Genomic DNA, 21,227 nt, shown 5'->3' with positions numbered 1-21,227 from the left:
TAGATAGATAGATAGATAGATAGATAGATAGATAGATAGATAGATAGGTAGGTAGATGGCACAGGGTGAGTTGAAGATGAAGGAGTCATATCTGGAGAATAAAATTAAGGGGTGAGAGAGGATTATACTAGGGAGAAGGAGAAAGGGAGAGGTAGAATGGAGCAAATTATCTCACAAAAAAAAACAAACAGAAAAGAAAAGGCTCTTACAGTGGAGGGGAAATGGGGAAGGGGAGAGGAAATGAGTGAATCATATTCTCATAGGATTTGACTTACAAAGTGAATAACATACACACTCAATTGGGTATGGAAATCTGTCTTACCCTACAGGAAAATAGGGAGGGAAGGGGACAAGAGAGTAGGGGGATGATAGAGAGGAGGGCAGATTGGGAAAGGGGGTAATGCGAAGCAAATATTTCTAGGGAGGGACAGGGTTAAAAGAAAGGCTAGAATAAATGGGGGGGCAGGATAGAATTAATGGAAATAAAGTTAGTTTTTCACAGCATGTCTACTATGGAAGTGTTTTGCATAACTGCACATGTATAACCTATATTGAGTTGCTTGCCTTTTCAATGAGGGTGGGTGGGGAGGGAGGAAGGGAGAAAATTTGGAACCCAAAGTTTTAAAAACACATGTTTAAAAAAATGTTTTCACATGCAACTGGGAAATAAGAAATACAGGAAATGGGGTACAGAAATCTATCCTGCCCTACAGGAAAATAGAAGGGGAAAGGGATAAGAGAAGGGGGGGAGAGATAGAAGGGAAGGCAGACTAGGGGAAGAGGTTTTCAGAATGCATGCCATCTTGGGGTGGGGGGAGGGGTGAGATGGGGTGAAAATTTGGGACTCAAAATCTTGTGGAAGTAAATGTTGAAAACAAAAAATAAATAAATTTATTCATAAAAAAACAAAACAAAACAAAAAAACTAAGCCACTTTAGTCTTATGCTCCTAAATATGAAACTTGTAATCTGTGCTCTGTGTGATTGCTATGCCAACTGATGGAGTGTTTATTGCCAGCTGCCATGAGCTACAGGCTCCATTTTAAATAGGCTTGGTAAGATCTAAATTCTATATGGTACAGTTCAAAACACCTGCCATTTTCTGTTGTAGCTTCTCTCAAGTAAGTCCTCACATCCTTGATTCCAGATGTGTACCATAGAAGAAAGACAACTACCTATTCTCATATAATCAGCCACCTGCAAGGGCAAGGATGAACATCTGAACATTTGAAAACTGTACAAGGAAGTTTGGCTGAGTTCAACTCTACTGCTGACTTTACATGTATCTTGGAAAAGCCACTTTGAATTTACATGATTTCTCCAACTAGAAAATGAATATTGTCACATACATAACTGCCTCATGCAAGTGCAAAGAAATACAAGGCATCCCCAAATCTTAGTTCAGTTTTAAGCCTTAATAAATTAAGTGTCTTTAGTAGTTTTAATAGCTTAAGATCTGAGGACATCCTGTTGCATGCCTTCCTTCACTTTTTTCATGTACTTCATGATGACAGTGAATCTGCTGACCAACTTATCTAAGGTGTGTTTGTTAAATACTATTTCAAAGTAGTTAAGGTGGGTTTGTTGATGTATACATGTTATTTTAGCACCCTTTTCCATTTTTCTGACTATTCATGTATTCAGTGGTGTCAAATAAATAGAAATGGATCCCTGCAGGTAGCATATTGACTTAGAAAACCACAAACTAACATTATCTATGTTTTATTACATTTTAATTATTTTGTTATACATTTCGTAATTACATTTGAACCTGGTTCCAGCCTCCCTGAGTTTCAATGTTTGGCACTTGTGTGTCAATGATAGCTTATATTCATGTGATTCTATAATGGCAGTGTTTTTAGATATATTTTCTTTGATTGCAACAATAATCCTGTGAGATATGCAGTGAGAATATCTTCAAGACCATTTTAAAAATGAGAAAACTGAGGCCCAGAGAGATTAAACAAGTTATCTAATAACACACTGTCAAAGTGAGACTCAAACTCAGTTTTGATTTCAAGTGCCATACAACTTCTATTCTACCACAATGCTTCTTTTTAAACACAACAAAGCTAACGTCCTTTTTCTGGATTAAATTTAAGACTTTGGTCATAGGCCTTGGTTATGGTCTTCTAACTAACTGAGTTATCTAGCCATACTAGACAACTAATGTAAACATAAATGTTGTTATTGTAAACCACACTTAAAAATTTCACACTGTATAGGATCTAAGTAATATTGATTCCAAACACAGTCACAAATTCTTTTTCTTTATTTCAAATAAATGTTACTTAGAAATTAAATAACATCTTTCCCCTCAAAAGAGTAATAAAGTCTGATTAATGAGGAATTTTAACATCTATCACTTTTTTTCTTTCTTTAAATATTAATGCTAAAGGTCTCCAAAACATATACTTTTGGTAATGGAACCTGTGCCATAAAGAGAACAGAACCCAAATGAATTAGAAATTTAAAATATCCCTTTCATTTCATTTTAAATAATTAGAGAACAAAAGAACAAACCTTAATTTTCAAACTCTTCCTTTTTTCCTTCTAACAACTTTGTTCTTGTTTGGTGCTAATGACAATTTCATTGGAGAAAAATGTAAGTTCTTTTTCAGTTGACCTTCTGTACTATCATTGACATCTGTGATTAAAATACCTACTGCTAATTTAAAGCTCAGAGGATTGACAACACATTTTTCTCTCAACGTGTTTCAACTAGAGCAATTCAGAACTCCTGTTATAAAATCTGAAATTACATGGAACTCACATAGTGGCAGGTCCAGGCTCAAATTTTTAAAGTAGCCATATTATGCTTCTAAAATGTTGAGTCTATTAATTCATTCCAAAATGGAATTTGAATTGTCTTATTCTATGCACATGTACAGATTTCAAGAAAATAAATTTCTCTATTTTGTATTTGTAATTACGGTTCTTTTCCAAAAGGTGTATGGTCTGGTGGAATATTATAGTATGTCAATGTGTCATAGAATGCTATAGTTTCTGATAATCAAAGTTGAGGATCACCACAAGGGCAATGGTGAGATGTTTGGTGGGCATGAATGGGCTGTAATACATTCCAAATGAGTAATTACATGAGAGAAGTGGCATAAAGGATGTCATTAGAAAGCTGACCAGAATACAAGAAAGATGACTAGGCTTGCAGCAAAAACAAATGATAACAAATGTACAGCTCTCATATACATTTGGTATCATTGAATGAAAAGAGAAAGCTAATAGAATAGACTCTGTAGAGAATTTAGGTGATGGCAAGGACAAGAATTGAATAGAATGGACAGGCGTGAATGAGTTACATTCCACATACTTGCAATAATATCCATATCAAGGAGATCATAGATCAAGGCCCTCTGACTCATTTAACATCCTCTGTGACCACTGAAGACATCTGTATTCTGAGGGGACACTTGTCTCTATTTCTTCCATTAGAATGTAAGTACTTAAAAAAGAATATAAGTACTTGATCATCATTTAGCTCCTTCCAGTTGCTCAAATGTTTTTACCTTTCTAGGTTTCTCTTGGCTCCTTTTCATTTTGACTTTTCTGCTCATTCATCAGGAATACTTTAATGTCTTCTATTCTATTAAAAGTCTATTTTTCCACTATAGGATTAAACTCAATCTTGCCAAGTAAGGTGTTCTTGATGGTAAACCTTTGTCTTTTGCCTCATTATATTTCAAGAATTTCTCTCATTTATAGTAGTTTCTCCCAAGTCTTGTGGGATGCTTGTGATTCCTTGGTACTTGATATTTGAGCTTTTTCTTTTAGGCTACTTGCAAAATGTGTGTGTGTGTGTGTGTGTGTGTGTGTGTGTTTGTGTGTGTGTGTGTATATGTAAGTAACCTAGATACCCTTAATTTTAATTATGACATTCCTGGAAATTTACTTTTTTGGAGCTTCTTTTAAGTCATGTCTGGTAAATTCTTTCTCTTTTCACTTTGCTCTCTGATTCCAATAGAACCAAAAAGTTTTCACTAATGATATCTTAAATTATGATTTGAGGTGTTTTTTGGTAATTGTTTTAGGGCGGTGTGAGGTTTTCTACCTTCTCTTCAGAGCTACTTATTTTCCTTCCATTTCTTTCTTCCAAAGCTCTTATTTTACTTATAATTTCATTTTTGAAAACTATTCCTTCATTTCTTCCATAATCCTGATGGCCAATCCATTTTTTTTTTAATCTGAGGTTCTTAATACAAACATTTTGCCAATTTCACTGCCTATTGTTGTTATTCTTGCATCTACAAAACATTTGATAAAATTTCATGACCAACTCAACAATCTCTTATTCAAGCTATAATTCCTCTTTCCACAACCTCCACACAAGGATCTATAGCTTTGAAGATAGTTCCTATCCTTTTCCATGTGCCAGAAGTCGAAAGTATTGGGCTCAACAGAAGCCTGCTTAAGGTTTGATTCTGTATTTTAACGGACTTTGATACAAACTGTGCTAATCAGCTGCTGTAGGTTTCTGAGGAAAAAACCATTGCAGACATCTTTCATAGGATCTATTATGACTGCCTTTATATAAAAAATACCAGAGACAAGTACGCCCTGAGAGCAAACAGCCCCATGCAACAATGATTATATTATTATATACAATGGATAAATTCCTAAAAGATCATATGTAAATGTATTTTAGGGGAAAAGAAACTCATATTTGGAGATTTCAAAATAAGTTTTAAAAGAGCCTCTGGGCAAATTCATTTGTAAAGCAAATGATCTTTGTTCATGAATAATCATATAGTTTATTTGTTTTGCAAATCTAAATTTTCATGTTGTTTCTTCAAATCATAGCAAACCCATAGTGGAAGACTTTTTTGCTCCACTGAATACTTGAGTGTGTCAAAGGACTGCAAAGGCCACTTATCTCTTTTACAGGCATTTTTTTACCATGTAAGTGAAAGTACCAGTCTATTTTTCATTGGATAAAAAAAAAGTACAATGACTATATTTTAATGGGTTGATTCCTGTGTATTTGAAAACAACCCACATGTTTTTTGAATCTTAAGTTCTGAACTCACTTTTACACACCACATATGATCTGTGGGTCATACTTTGTCAAAAATCTGCAAATCCAGAAAATAACTAAGATTTTTGTTAAATAATAATTTGGTGATGGAGATAGGAAGAAAGTTGCTAGTATGAGAGCTCTTGTGAAGGGTGAAGCAATGAGACTGGATAGTAAAATAGAATATAAAGGAAAAGGAATCAAGGATAACTCAGATGTTTCTTCTAGAAGAATGTGAAATGGCAAATAGAGACTGAAGCTTGAACATAGCAACAAAAAAAATAACATCTCATTAATGTATTTCTAATTTAATTCCAAGGAAATCTGTATTGCCTCATTGTTATAAAAGAAAAAGAAAAAAGAAAAAAAAAATTTACACAGACCCAGTTACTTTATTTTCTTCTTAGTTCAAAGTATAATGGACAGTGTACTTTGAACCCTGCACACTTCTCAAAGCAAGTTAGAAGGCCCAGTGTACGAAGGAGGCTAATTCATCCTACTTTATTGTTGCTACTAAAATATACTTCTTCATATGTCAAGAGTCACAGTATGACTCAGAATTTTCTCTTCACCCTCATTTTGAAAAGTGCTGGTTTGCAGGATTGTCAGTTAGAATTGAGTCCTCTACATATACAAATATACTTTAACCCTTGGAAGCAGGTGGTAATGCCTATCATTTGACTATTATGGGAAGAGCTGAGGCCCTGCATAGGCCCTTTAGCACTGATCATGGAGAATCCCATGTGAAAAACATCTTTAACGGACAAACTAGGTTTCTAGGCTCCTATGGAGTAGTATAAGCTCATTGAAGACAGGCAGAGTTTTATTTTTGTTTTAGTTTCCCTCACCAAATGCCCCTCACATAAGAGACTTTTTACAAATGCTTTCATGAATGAATTAACTTTACCTTTTCTACTTATGGAACTTCTGCCTATCTTTAAGATAATTTAAATTTAAAACTGATTTTTAAATGCCAAGGCTTAAAGAAAATATAGAATTTCCTCTTCTCATTGGGAAAAGTCATTGACTATTTGTTGCCTTTTTCCAGTCCTTTACAAGTGTAAAGAAAAATCCCACAAATCTTTTAAATAGTACAAAGGCAACACTTCTAATTAAAAAAAAATAACAGGCATGATGCCAGACAGAACATCAAGGGAACATGTTTGTTTTCTTTGTCCATGGCGTCATAAGGAAAGGTACAAAAATTATAATTACAGTAGAAGCAATAGACTCTAGTTGGAAATTGATCTGATGAAAGTTGTGAGATTCCCATGCTCTTTTGTATTACCCTTGGCTCTGAATTATTCATACATAGCAACAAAGAAAATAACATCTCACTAATGTATTTCTAATTTAATTCAAAGAAAATCTGTGTCACTTCCTTATTATAAAAGAATAAGGTTTTTTTTTTGTTTGTTTGTTTTTTTTGGTATAAGCCCAGTTACTTTCTTATTTCCTCCTTATTTCAAAGTGTGATGATTATGAATCTCCAGTCCTCTACTGAATGTCACTAAATCAGCATAGGGCATGATTTTGTACAAAGCACAGAGACACGATACTGGAAATGTGAATCTTGTTTTACAAGTCATTGTCTTTCACTTTCTCAGACCTCCATAGCTGCAACTGTGAAGCCTAAGAAAGCATCCCCTTGCCTCTGGTATTGATAGACAGGGAAAACCTAGGTTCTGGTGGAAATCCACACCAAGCAATCACAAAAAAATGGGTTATGACCAGCTTCTCCCGCATGGATTTGTTCTCAAACTATATGTCTAAAGCTACACATGTGAGTTCCTGTAGTATCCCTGAAGAATAAGAGAATGCACAGGGAGAAACTAAGGGACCCATAACAATAATCTTGGATCTGAAGGACAGTACTTTTTCATTAAAACAACTTTTACTTTTAACATCAAAAGAGATGTGACTAGACATTATTGTATTTATGTATAAATATATGGTTTTATCATCTTTTTGTGAGGTTGTACTATTATTCTTTAACATTTGAAATACCCTTTAAACTTTAAAGTAGGCACCTAGAATCTTATCATATGAAGCAAATAATTGATGTTACCCATATTTTGAAAGTTCATTTGAAGAATCAAAAAATACTTCAAATCAAATAAGGCATTTAATTTATTTGTGTAATTTTGCATTTGACTTTTACCAAAATAGGTGACATAGTGAAAAAGACAGTGATGACAAAGGAAATGCAAAATGCAACAATTTCTCAAACAAGTTTCACATTTCCAGTATTAGTTTTCTTTGCATGGTATCAAAAGGAGAAATCAACTTTGCCATTGACTTGAACTCAGGTCCATAATTTTGAATTCTGAATTCTAATTGATATAACTATCAGGTTTAGAGTTGAAAGGGACTATAGGGCTCATCTAAGCCAACTCCATCATTGATTGAACAGATGAGGAAACTAAGACCCAATTAGGCTGTGACTTGGCCAAGGTCATACTAGTAGTAACAGAGTTGGGATTTGGTTGATGGTTGGGCAGGGTGGAGTTGGTTGGGATTACAAAGCCAGATTAGTGTTATACCACAGTACTCAGGGCAGTGAACTGACAGAGTCAGAGAATGAGTATAGTCAGTCTATAATAGTCCCATTTCATGATGTTCTGAAATTCAGCTTATTTTGGCTTACTTCTCTCCTTTTCAATGTAACATGTTCAGACACTAAAGCAGGATTTCTTAACCTGGGGTCCATGAAATTTTTTATATATTAATAACTGTATTTTAATAATATTGGTTTCTTTTGTTATTCATATATTCTATTTTATGAATTTTAAAATTGTATTCTGAGAAGGAGTTTGTAGGCTTCACCAGTCTACCAAAGGGATCTTTCACATACACACTTTAGAACTTCTGCTCTGTAGTAACCCAATGATACAACTATAGATCACAGAGATGAAATGGGAAACACAAAGTGTCTGTGCTTCAGGCCATCTCTCCCAGGAGATCATTAACTGTCTGTACACACAAATGTAGAAGTAAAGGAGAAAATTTTCCAAGGCCTCAAGCAATCACAACTGCATTTTATTTGTTGTTCAGTCATTTTTCAGTCATGTCTGACTCTTCATGACCCCATTTGGGTGGGGTTTTGGGGGGGGCAAAGATACTGGAGTGCTTTAACATTTCCTTGTCCAGCTTATTTTACAGATGAGGAAACTGAGGCAAACAAGGTTAAGTGACTTGCCAGGGTCACACACCTAGTAAACATTTGAGGCTGAATTTAAACTCACAAATATGGATCTCCTTGACTCCAGCGCTCTATCCACTGTATCACCTAGCTGCCTCATCATTATACTATTCCCACAAAAGCCACCTGGCCTTTGCCTATTTCTGCTTTCTCTACAAAAAACTATCTATAGGCTGTCCCATAGAGGTCAGTTTGAATAGCTAACTACTTGATTTCCAGCATTTCACCCCTTTGCCTTCTCTACTGGAGTCAGAAATTTCTAAGGCCATCTCTAATTATCCCTCAGCTCAGTTCAGCTCCATTCATATTCTGTGAACTGTGTTATAGATGGAGCAAAGAGAGGTCAGACTCCTCTGATTAAGCCTATATGTGTTACATATTTATTAAATACATGGCACCAGGGAAGATATAAAAATATTAGGCACAGCAAAGCCTGCCCTCATGGAGAGTATACTTTTAGTAGAGAAATAAAACACATAATGTGAATACAAAATAATGTAGAAGATCACAAATAATTTAGAATTATCACAAATAGTGTAGAAGATCACAAAACAAAATAATGTAGAAGATCACAAAGTGATATTTGAGCTCAAAGGAAAGAAAAGACTTTTGCTAACTGATGAATCACAGGCTTTTAATAGGATTCCTTCCCAGAGCTTCTAGTAGGATCAGTGTACAGGTGGCACTGGGCCCATAGGTAAAAAAAAAAGTAGGTCCACCTGACACAAGAAGAGGCTAGCAGACAGAGAGTGATGGGGTGGGGGTAATAAGCAGTTCCTGACATTGCCATGTAATTATACTAGCTTGGAGAGATTGGAAACTATTATGAAAAATCCTCTTCCCCCTCTGGAACCTTTTTCAACTCAAACTCTCACTACCAAATGTAAATTAGGTGGCAATATTTAGGAATATATAGTTTTAAATTATTTTGAATATTTTAGGCCTGGAGGTAAATGCCACAGAAAATTGGACTGTGAATCAAAAGTCCATATAAGTAATGGCAGAGTCATAGTCACCATCTGAAGGCATAAATCAAGTCTGTGACAAATTCAATTCAATCCTGCTCTGAACAGAAGGAAGAATATTTTCTTGGCACAGGCAAAAGTAGGACTTCACATTCTATAATAGCAAGTGGTGAGGATGGTAATTAATAATTAATATTCAAATCCTAAATGCTCTTTCCTTTAACTCCTAAAAGTCTGAGATGAGAAATACCAGCTTTAGTTTCTTCACTTACTATTGCTTACCTGCAATTAAGCGCAGCATCAATCTTTAACTCACATTCCATTTATCTGTCAATAATTTTTGCTTGTATAAGCCATCCATTTTCTCCAGATCCCTCTCAAAGAAAAAACTGTGATGTCATTTATTTGCATGTAGTTTTGGTCATCTGTTGAAAGATCTAATAGAGCCAAAGAATGTCCAGAGAAGGTCTATTCAATTCAATTCAAGAAACATTTATTAAGTGCCTACTATGTACAAGACATGAGGTTTTGTGCTGGAGATACAAAGATGGAAACAATCCTTATCTACCATCAAGGAGCTTACATTCCAGGGAGTTCTGAAATGATTGAGAAAATGTAGACTACTGAGGAAGAGTACCGGATGAGGACAGACTAAAGAGGTTGGGAGGGCAGGAAACCAGTAAAAAAGCACTACGAGGAACACAATTGAGGATCTTATTTTATAAATATATGTTTCATTTAATATGAAGACTAAAGTGGTCAGTAAAGTACTTTGTGTTACTTGTCACATACTTAGAAAAAGAAGATTGTTTATAAATGTGTTCCATATATCAGAAAATTTAAATCGTTATCTCTATTCTTGCCCTATATAGGGTCAAAGGAGGAGGGGTTAGTGATGAACTGTGGACCAATGCTTACTATAGATTAGTAGCACATAAGAGACCAAAGAGCTCATACTTCAGAATTGGGAAGAGGAGGGGAGGGTCTAAACTGACTCCAATTGGATAAACAGAAAGCCAGACTGAAGCTGAAACAAAAAATTCAGAGAAAACGGATCTAGAGAGAAGACTGTGAAGGAAGTGACAAAATTGAGTCTGAGAGCAAGAGATCCAAACTCAGGGGGGAGGTCTACATGGAACAAAGTCAGTCAAGCGCCTTGTAAAGAAAAAGCAGAATACATTAGCAATTACTTTTCTCATACAAAGAATGAGCTTGAGACAGCATGCCAGTCATACTGTTCCTCTCTATCCCCTCTCTCCAATTTGCTCAGTTACATTAGCACAGCTGGGGGCCCAGATACAGGTCAGCTTATAGCTCTTCATACTCCAAGGGCTGATACAGAATAAAACAAATACAAAATTTTAAAGAGGAGTTTAATTTGTTTTAGAACCCTTAGCTGCTTTTGAATTTTATGCCATTTTGAGGGGCAGCTAGGTGGTGCAGTGGATAGAGCACCAGCCTTGAAGTCAGGAGGACATGAGTTCAAATCTGACCTCAGACCAAACACTTGACACTTACTAGCTGTGTGACCCTAGGCAAGACACTTAACCCCAATTGCCAAAAAAAATTATGCCATTTTGAAAGTTATAGTTATTCTAGCTTGTTTGGATATATTGGGGGGGTGGCATACCTAAACAACCCTACCGTGTTATAACATGTCTCATTGTACCATAGACAGAATCAAAAGATTGGGCTGGGTGGGCAATGATTTTGTGCGACAGAGTTTTAATGTTATGTTCACACAGGCACTTGTATTAAACTGCAAAATGGGTTAGAAGCCTGGAGAATTCTCCATCTCTTACAGATGCCACTCCCTCTTCTTCAGTGTATCCCAAGTTTCCAATCAGGATGAATTGATTTCTCTATTTATCAACACTGTTTTCTCCAGTCTGGGCTAGTCACTACTCCTACCCCCACATGATTTTCTTCCTTTCCTAAAGCATGCATTTTCATAACGCCCATAGACTATGTACCAACCTGTGCCATTGATTAGAGAGATTACTAGAATAGTATTCTGGAAAAAGTAGAGTCCTGATTAGTAGGCAGGTATATGTATATTAGTAGGCAGGAAGACCAGTTAAGGTTGGAATTAGTGTTTCTTTATGTAACCTCCCTGAAGAGAGTCTGGAACCACATGTCTGCTCTTGAGGTAGGAAGAAAGACAAATCTTTCTTCTCCTAAGTTCTCATGACAGCTCCATTCCTCATGCAAGCACACAGCAAATCATTCTCTCCACCAATGAGGAGAGTCTTATATAAATGCATCACTCTTGGACCCCCAGATTAGATTTTGAATGCCAAAATCAAATAAGCTCAGACAGAAGAGGGAAGTCAGGTGAAGAAATGGAGGTACAAACTAGAATCTCAAATATCAGAACAGGAGTCAAGATACTGGAAATAATAATGAGATAACTGCTTATATCAGTTTCTTGATTCCCCAAAGTATTAACCTTTCTTGACAATGGCAAGAATCCCCAGTGCCCACCCTGTGCTGGCATGTTGGCGTGAGAAAAAATTAATCTATCATATTATTTCATGATATTAAAATCATGAACTCACACACAGTGCTCTTAGGTTGCTAAAAATTCTCCTATATCAGCAGAAGTGAAAGGTGAGTGTTTGGGGTCAGGCCTACCTTAGGTCAGTCTGGTGGTTTCTGGTCAGGCTTAGGATGATAAAGAAATGAGACTCTCATAGACTATACAACATTTAACAAAAGTTTACATAATATTAGTATGGAAAGGATTTTCAGCAAAGACACAACTTAATTCAGCTGGACATGCAACCTTCACCTTCACACTTGACTGATCAGAAAGGATTCTAAAAGGCTAGCTGAGAAGGGAGTACATTCCATGCATGATGAACAGTCAGTATAAAATCATGGAGATCAAAGATGGGGTGTAAGGAGCAAGAACTGGACCAGTTGTACTAGACCATGGAGTTGGTGAAGGGAAATCTCTCTCTCTCTCTCTCTCTCTCTCTCTCTCTCTCTCTCTCTCCTCTCTCTCTCTCTCTCTCTGTATATAAGCACATGTATGTGTATATATATGTATACATATATATAACACATATATACATATGTGTGTGTGTCTGAAAAGGCTGGGAGTGCAGGTTGGAACCAAATTGTTAAGGACTTTAAATGCCAAACAAAGGAGTTTGCACTTGATTCTAGGGTTAATAGGAGGTCCCAAGGAGGTTAGTGAAATGGTCAGACTTGTACTTTAGAAGAGTCACTTGGGCAGCTGTGTAGAGAACAGGTTGAAAAGAAGAAAGACCAGAGAGAGAGAATGGAAAAGAAGCTCTATGTATGGCCTCAATAACCTTATATGAAAAATGAAGGGATTAGGTTAGCGATCTTTAAGTTTTCCAGCTCTAAATGCCATTTCTTTTACATACACATATGTATCTATATGTACATATGTGTGTGTATCATTTTCACTTCATGTGATTTCAGAACACAATAATTCTATTTTTTATTATTTCTTTTGGCACATTCATTTTCTTTATGATCCGTCTCCAACAACTTGATCCTTTACCCCAGGTCTCTGCCCATCTTATTTTTTGATATTCTCTGCTCCCCCAAAGAATGCCTCCTTTCCTTAAAATTCTTTCTTCTCTTGTATTTCAGATCTGGCTAGATTTGAAAGGGGAAAAAAATTTAAGGTTCATTTAGTTCAAACATTTTCTTTTCTAGATAACAATTATAACTATTTAAGAATTTTAAATGGGGTAGGTATGTTTTTGCCATTTTCTTCAGGTTTCCAAACAGTTTTGATGACAGGATTGAGCTTTTTTTTTTCTTTCCAGTTACTCTTGGCAGAGTGTGAATGATAAGCAGGGATACAGAAAAGCTCAGTGCAGTTATCCTGCTCAGAACTGTTATTGTGTTAAAGTTGACACTCCGTGCCACTAACTAAACTATACATGTGTATATATGTATTCCCTATTTGTGCTGATAACAGTAACTGAGGCAGAAATTTTATATCACAAAATATATGATAGTAGAACACTAATATAATAACTAGTAAATAATTTCACAGACTTTTTTTCTCAATTCAGTGGCATCCTTTATGGTAGAAAAAAAGGGGGGGGAGCCTCAGTTTGACCTGTATGGAGTCTGGATTAATAAATAATACTTGGGGCCAACCTAGCACCATAAGATGAATTGCTCTTGGGACTTGAAAAGTTGAAGTTTCTTAATCCTCAAGCCCACTGACAGATTAGACAGAACTGATTTCCATCTCAAAGTACCTGTTTCCTTCCTTGCAGACCTGCAAGAGCCCCCTAAACATTATAGAAGGGAATCTGACAGGTTATCTCACACAAAAGGATGTATAAAGACAGAACCTGTAGTTCACCCCTGAAGCAAAAGCTGCCACAAATTGTGAAAATGTACCAATATGCTGAACTATAAGTTTTGGGGAAGCCAGAATAAGCATGTTATGGCACAACAGTAAATTAGGTTAATCACTATAATAATCACCAGCTTCATCCCCTACCTTAAATGGACTTCTCTTAATGGGTAATATTAAAGAGTGATTGCAAGCAGGTTCCACTTGTGACTGGTTGACTGAGGACCCTCTTTGTGCCTATATATTTTTCATTTTGATGAACTTTTATCACTGTAGGATGCTTGTCAATTCTGTCAGGAGGCCATAATAGTTTTTCACTATGCATAGCAAGTAAAAATGGCAGCCCCCTCTGGATACCCTGAAGGAATTCTTTCTATTCTTTTTATGTAAACTTCTGGAGCACCTCCTCTTCTATTTAACCCAAAGTGTCCCCATGTTTTATTCTCAGTTTAGTGAGTATTTTACTCCTATCTTGGTGACATTCCTACTTTTCCTCCATATTAGAAATAAGAATCCCTCTCTGCCCCCAGTTAGAACACAATATTTACTTTAGCAGTCTTTTTATACTCAGGCTAATTTAATTTATACCATCAAACATTTCTTAAGCACCTACTATGTGCAAGGAACTGTGCTATTAAGGATCGAAAATACAAGGACACAAGTAACACAGTTCTTGCCTTCAAGGAGTTGACAGTCTACCTGGGATGTATAATACGTACACAGATAAAAGGTAATTTGAATAGAGAGAAAACATTAATAACTAAGAGCATTAAGGAAGACTTCATAGAGGGTTTTATATGTGTGTGTGTGTGTGTGTGTGTGTGTGTATGTGTGTGTATATTAAGTCTTGAAAGAAAATAAATATTCTAATAGAAATGAGGAAGGAGTGTATCTCAGGCATGGGTAGAGGAGTGACTTATATACATACACAAGTGAAGATATAAGATATAGGTTAAGGGAACTTAGAAGGTTGATGAACTGAGAAGCTAGATATTCAAGGTGATGATACATGTGTGTGTATATATATATATATATGTATATATAAACACATAGATATACACATATACATATATACATACATCCACACACATATAGGGATACAATATTTTCTGGAGAAAAACAGGTTCCACTGAGTATCAGAAGATGGAAATAGTGTGAAACGAGGAGATACAGAATGGAAGGAAGTTTCCTAGCAATAGAACAGAAGTTCAAGAGGACGCATAGAACAGGAGGACATGGGGGAATATGGATTGTGGTTAAGACAGGGTTGAGACAGAGAGGGATGACAATAAGGAGAGTATTAGCAGAAGGAAATTCTTTGTCATCTCAGCAGAGAGTCAATAATAGGGAACAGGAGAGAGGGAAGTGGGAGTTTACCCCTGTAAAACTAGGAAAGAATCAGCTAATTAAGACTTCCTCCTTGAGTGATGATTATGGGGGTGGAGAGTAGGGTGGTTGCTTCAGACTTTGTAGAGCTACAGGTAGAGACAGATGGAGTTCTCCTTGGGTGTTGGGGTTAAGAAATACCAGGTTAAGACCTGGTCATCAGGTCTCCCAGAATAGACTGAATTTACATTTGGTGCCAGCTCTATTACACTCCCTCATCATCTCAAGTTAATGGAAAATGAGACACAATTAGAAGATATTACACATGTTGAAGAAGATGTCAACTCCCAAATCGTAGGGCCCCTAAAGTGCAGGCCCTTTCATACCTTTGGAACCCTGAGGCTCATATTCTCTGATGTATTCATTCGTGATTTCTAATGGATAGGTGTCCGCTTTAGAGCCAACGTTTATTACCTCCACATACCCTCAACCACCTCCAATAAGATTATTCATATTCTGTGAAGAAGCTAAGTTAATATTTTTCCTTCCGGCAGTCAATAAACATTTGTCAAGCACCTGCTATGTGCCAGGCACTATGCTAAACGCAAGAAGTACAAAAAGAGGCAAAAGACAGCCCCTGCCCTCAGGGAGCTCACAATCCAATGGGAGAGACAACAAGCGACTATGTGTGAACAAGCTTTATCCAGGATACATAATTAAAAGAAGACAGGTGCTAGAATTTAGAGGCATTGGGAAAGGCTTCTTGTAGAAGATGGGACTTGCTGCTTCTGTTTGTCCTCTATTCTTGAAGACCTTGACACCAGGGAGGTGATGTCATGACTTGCAAGTAAATTGGATTTAAGTGAGGGAGGACTGTGCAAGGGCACCAGCCCCACTCTCTCCTCTGGAGTCACCTGGATCCATTGGCTAGATGTGGATTAAGACAACTGGAGATGGCCCAGGATGCAGTGGGGGACCTTGACCTTTGCAAGCTAAGGTCTTTAACAGGTCTCAGTTTGACTAATGCAGTGTCCATTCAGTGATTAAGGCTCAATAAGAAATGAGGCAAGTGGCAGCTAGGTGGCGTGTGGAGAGAGCACCTGCCTTGGATTCAGGAGGACCTGAGTTCAAATGCGGCCTCAGACGCATAACGCTTACTAGCTGTGTGACTCTGGGCAAGTCACTTAACCCAGATTGCCTCAAAGAAAAAAAAAGAAAGAAATATATTTTTACAGAAGCTTGTGGTTTGTTTTCTTAGTTCTTGAGAACTGCTTTGGAAATTAAAAGCATTATGTCCATTTGCTTCTTTCTCTTATCACTTGTACCTCTTCAAAAGACCTTATCATCACACTTATAATCAGTCACATGAACAATCTCATGAGGGAATCAAGGAGCAAAAACATGAGTCCATGCTATGCTTTCAAATACACCGTCATTCTGATCTTAAAAAACAAACAGCAGAAATGCTCTGTCCCCCTACTGGTCTTAATTGTTCAGGAATGATTTGAGATAAAACAAGTAATTGTGGAAATAGTGAGAATGTTGATACCCATGTTTGGGAGAGCAGTTTGGGTGTAAAAGAATTCACTCAGACCTTCCCTGCAGCCATTGATGAGTTCAGGGTGGACCTCAAGAATGTTGGGTGCTATCTGAAATGATGAGGAATAGATGTGTGGTTCCTGGTGTCCTGAAAGAATTCACTTGGATAGTCTCGAGGTTAAAGAAAGACATTTATTGGGGAGAAGCAGCCAAGCAGGCCTGCTCCCCATGAAGCAGAGCCCCAGTGGGCTCTTTATTCCATATGGGAGGCAGAGCATAGGCCACAGGCCCTGTTCCTTTAAGAGAGCAGAACAGCTCCTGCTTCCTGTAGGAGGCAAACGTGGTTAGCTAGGTCAAAGGTTTGGTTTAGATACAATTTTATGGAATGGGGAAAGGGGACAAGAGAATGGGGAGCAAGCATAGTTCCAAAATGCCTGAGATGTCAGGTAGTCTGGAGGTATTAAGCAAAGAGAACAGGAAAGGCAAGGGGAAGAGTTGTTCTAGAAATGAGTGTGCTTTGTGAAAGCACACAGAGAAGTCCATGGTGGGGGCTTCTATGCATAGTTGTCTGGCTGATCACATCCTGCATCTTTTCTCCTATCTCACGTCTTGCTTGCTTCATCTGTCTCCAGCACTCTTTTCTACCTCATCACAACTGCCCAAAGAAACCTATTGTGTCAGTACAAGGGATTCTAAATCATACTTTGAAAATATTTATGATTACTCCCAAGACCATTGTCATCATCACCATGCCTTACAGTAATATAATAGCTGATCATTTTTAAAGTGCCTTCACTTATATGAGGTAAGATGGTATGGCATAATGGAAAGTGTTGAAATTGAAACGAGAAATAACAGGCACAAATGTCACCCTGACATTTACTAGATATGACCATGGGTAAATCATTTCATTTCCCTAAGTCACAGTTTCATCATGTATAAATGGGAAATGATTCAGAGTGTCCCAAAAGTCAGTGTATTATATTGGTGCTCAAGAAACACTAGTTACAGGGCTGGGGAACCTGCAGACTCAAGGCCACTTGAGGCCTTCTAGGTCCTTGGGTGCAGCCTTTTGACTGAATCCAAGTTTTACAGAACAAATCCTTTTATTAAGGGGATTTGTTCTGTGATGTTTGGATTCAGTCAAAGGGCCACACTTGAGGACTTAGAGGGCCACGTGTGGCCTTGAGGTCACAGGTTCCCTACCCCTAAGTAGTACCTACCTCACTGAGTTGTTGTGAGCTTCAAACACGGTAACACATTTTAAACAATTTGTGAACTTTGAAGTTCTAATAATCAACAACCAAGAAATCATATGAACTTCTTAAGTATGTACTATGTGCCAGTCACTATGTGTCAGTCACTAAGCAATGAGATATAAATACAATTGTCAATTTAAAAAATATTGATGCCCCTAATAGTCTTCTGAAATATGTAGGACAGTTATTATTAATTCCAATTAACAGATGAGAAAATTTAGAGCTTAATCCTTTTTTGTGTCATGGACATCTTTGGCAGTTCTGATATAGCCTATGGATACCTCAGAATAGTGATTATAAGATCAAATACTTAGAATCACAAAGGAAACCAAAGATTAGTGGAAATTAAGATAGAATTTTTTCCCATCCAAGTTCACAGACTTCCTGAATCTATTCGTGGACCACTTGGGGTGGGGGGGTCTGTGGACTCCAAGTTAACAGCTCTTGGTTTAGAGGGCAAGCCACATAGTTAGTAAGCAACAGAGGTGAGACAAGAATTCAAGTGTTCTGATTACTAGCCCAGTGCTCTTTCAATTCAGTCAGATTCAAAGCTCAGAATGAATATTTATTAAGTATACACTTCTGGGACAACTAGGTATTATGGTGAGCCCTGGAGTCAGGAGGACCTCAGTTCAAATCTGGTTTCAAATCTAGCTGTTTGACTCTGGGAAAGTCATTTAACCCCAATTGTCTCCAAAAAAAATCCCTAAAAGTATATGCTGCTTCTGTCCTCCAGGAGCTTATATTCTACTATTTACATTTAATCTTCATGATTAAAATTTCTGCTCTGCTTTTCCTTATTTCACAGAGATAAATAAAATAGAATTCCCTGTATGTCTAATATGCAGAGATCACTAAAACTCTTCATTTATGTTGCTGTATACGATAAGTTTCATTTCTTTGGGAACTGAAAGAAACCCACAAAGGTTCCTGTGAGGGTAAGTGAATCAGCAAGTCTCTGGAAGCAAGATTGACTAAGCTTATATTTGGAACAGGGATGAAGTCAAGCAAGAAAGTGGGAGACAGAGTAGGGAGTGGAAAAGAAGGGATTTATATGTGGCACACTCATCATCTGTTCCTTCTTCTTTTTCTCCCCTTTTGTTTGGTGGTGTCCTTATGAGGACTCTTGGTCAGCTATGCTTTGGATACGGTGGAATATTGTTTAGGGTAAAATATCAGAGTACCAGGACCTGAGGCTTTATCAGCTGTGAGTAGGACTGTTGACAAGTATCATAAACTCCATTTGAGCAAGAGGACCGATGAGAGGTGATTGGGCTCTATGCAGTAGCTTCTAACAACTTTCTTTTTCTTTTTCCTTGTTCAACAAATCCTGGGGACAGAGTGTGGCTTTCCTGTGTGAAATCAAAATAGATCAGTTGCATTTAAGGAAATTGTTCATCAGTGAGTGAATGGTAGGAGAACTATATAGAGATTTCCCTAGAATTTTCCACTAATTTAGAGTAATGTTTTGTTTTCGTGCTCCCAGATCGATATTGAATGTATATTTGTTGATAAGTGGGGGAATAATCTGAATTTTTCAGGCTAAGCACCACTTGGTAAGCAATGAGGATATAGCATCTTTTAAGAAGGCTCACAGTTATGTCCCAAAGAGGAAGCTCCTGAAAGTACTAAGTTAGATAGACTTGGATGAAATCATTTTCATCGTAGCTGGTGGCTTGAGCATTTTGCCATCTGGTGGAAAAATTGCATATTACATACCTTTGCTGATTAATTTATTAAAAACTGTTTTCAGGCCTTTCCCTTGAGTCATCAGTGCAGCGAGCTGGGTCGAGCAAGCCTCTGCCACTAACAGGGCAGCTCAGGCAGGCTGCCCTGCCACCACCAAGAGATAATCATTGGAGCTACCCTTGAACCTCCTGAGGGATAACCTCCTCTTGCCATATAACCCAGATGATTTCAGACAGCTTTTGTATGAACAGTGGACACTACCACCACCACTGCCTTGTAAATCTCAGCTGGAATAGAATCAGCCCAGGCAGTTTGCCACGTGAGAGGAACTGAATGGCATTAAAAACCTCTTCTTTAGTTAGAAGTTTGGCTAGAGAGGGATTGGCTTCAACTTGAGATTGAAAGTATGGCTATCTTTTTCACAGTTGTTGCCAGAGGCACAACCACACTTGCCAATCATGCTTGGTGTGGCAGAAACTTCCTGGAGGTGACGGAGCAGATTCTGGCTGAAATACCATTTGAAAATAACAAACTCACTTATTCACATGGAAATGATCTATTTCACTATATCTGCCAAGACAGGATCGTGTATCTTTGTACTACACATGATGATTTTGAATGTACCCGAACCTTTGGTTTTCTGAATGAAATGAAGAAGATGTTTCAGATTTATGGTTCCAGAGCACAAACAGCCCTTTCCTTTGCCACGAACAGTAAGCTCTCCAGTGTTCTGGCTGCACAACCGAAACATCACTCTGAGAACAAACACATGGACAGAGCTGTGGAGACTCAAGCCCAAGTGGATGAACTAAAAGGATGCATGGTCCAGAACACTGATCTAGTGGCCCAACAAGGAGAAAGACTGGAGTTACTGGTAGATAAAATAGAACGTCTGGTAGATTCATCAGTCACCTTCAAAAGTACTAGCAGGAACTTTGCCAGAGCCATGTGTATGAAGAACTTGAAGCTCACCATCATTATCATCATTGCAGTGATGATCTTCATCTATGTTGTCATCTCAGTTGCCCGTGGTGGGCTTACCTGGCCAAGTTGTGTGGCGAAATAAATTCAGAACAATCTTAAGCCAAGAATATGAGGGAGCAAGAATTAAAGAAGCAACCCAAGTAACTTCCTCCTGATTGCTACTGTCCATCCCATCCTTCACTTTTCTTCCATCATCCCCAGACTGCATTTTTCTTTGTGTATCCCAGTGCCCCCCAAAAGGAGCCATCTAGTCACTGCTTCTGTGCCACTGCCACCTTGGTTGGAAAGGGACTTATTCTGAACTGTTTGTTGTTACCCAGATGGAGCCACCCAACTCTCCACCTGCTATTTGGGAATAAAGAGAGCACATATATTGGTGTGACTGTATACACCGAAAGAAAAAATAAAAGACCTTTAAATTCTGAACCTTAATGGAAAGTTGGCAACCATACTGTCATGGGCTGCTATTGCTGTTATAGCACCTAATGTCAGTTGAGATACCTGTCAAGAGCACATACAACCTATACCTCTACCACATGATACAAGGACAACATGGCTTAATGGAAAGGTCTTTTGATTGAATGTCTCTGCATAGGATATAGAGGGGCTCTTTCATACTTCCTGGAGAATGGTTTAAGCGACTGGGGCTGTCTTTTATAGGAGAAACTACCCAACTTCATACACACATGGAAATTTACACATTGCCAGGCAACCCCCTGCTTAGTTATTGAAGGAATTAATGGAAAAAATGAAGTAGCTGATAAAAATTTTATTAAAAAGTAAGCAGAGAATAACAATGAAGAAAATGTAATGAGGTCATATGAGTTTCAGTGGGACTCAAAGATAGCAATTTATTGAATGAGAATGAATGTGACTAACATTGT

The 21,227-nt window shown here is 37.6% G+C and overlaps 1 protein-coding gene across 1 annotated transcript; it reads left to right on the top strand.

Annotated features, from left to right (window-relative positions):
* Nucleotides 1-19,765: 19,765 nt before the first annotated feature.
* LOC114023387 (vesicle-associated membrane protein 7-like) lies at nt 19,766-20,425 on the top strand. The gene is made up of 2 exons (XM_027836001.1): nt 19,766-19,846; nt 19,970-20,425. Exons 1-2 carry the CDS (start codon nt 19,766-19,768, stop codon nt 20,423-20,425), a joined length of 537 nt encoding a protein of 178 aa, XP_027691802.1.
* The last annotated feature ends 802 nt before the right edge of the window (nt 20,426-21,227 follow it).

This window comes from Vombatus ursinus, unplaced genomic scaffold (assembly GCF_900497805.2).
Source record: "Vombatus ursinus unplaced genomic scaffold, bare-nosed wombat genome assembly UNPS02014818.1, whole genome shotgun sequence".
In the NCBI taxonomy this organism is placed as follows: Eukaryota; Metazoa; Chordata; class Mammalia; order Diprotodontia; family Vombatidae; genus Vombatus; species Vombatus ursinus.
The sequence above is the reverse complement of the archived record's forward strand: the minus strand, read 5'-3'. Positions and strand labels throughout refer to the sequence as shown.

What these genes read in the sequence shown, in the direction of transcription:
- LOC114023387 (XM_027836001.1), top strand. Translation starts at nt 19,766, where the DNA reads ATGGCTATCTTTTTCACAGTTGTTGCCAGAGGCACAACCACACTTGCC. An exon ending in GTGGCAGAAACTTCCTGGAG is followed by an intron (nt 19,847 to 19,969) that starts GTGACGGAGCAG and finishes ACTACACATGAT; the next exon opens with GATTTTGAATGTACCCGAAC.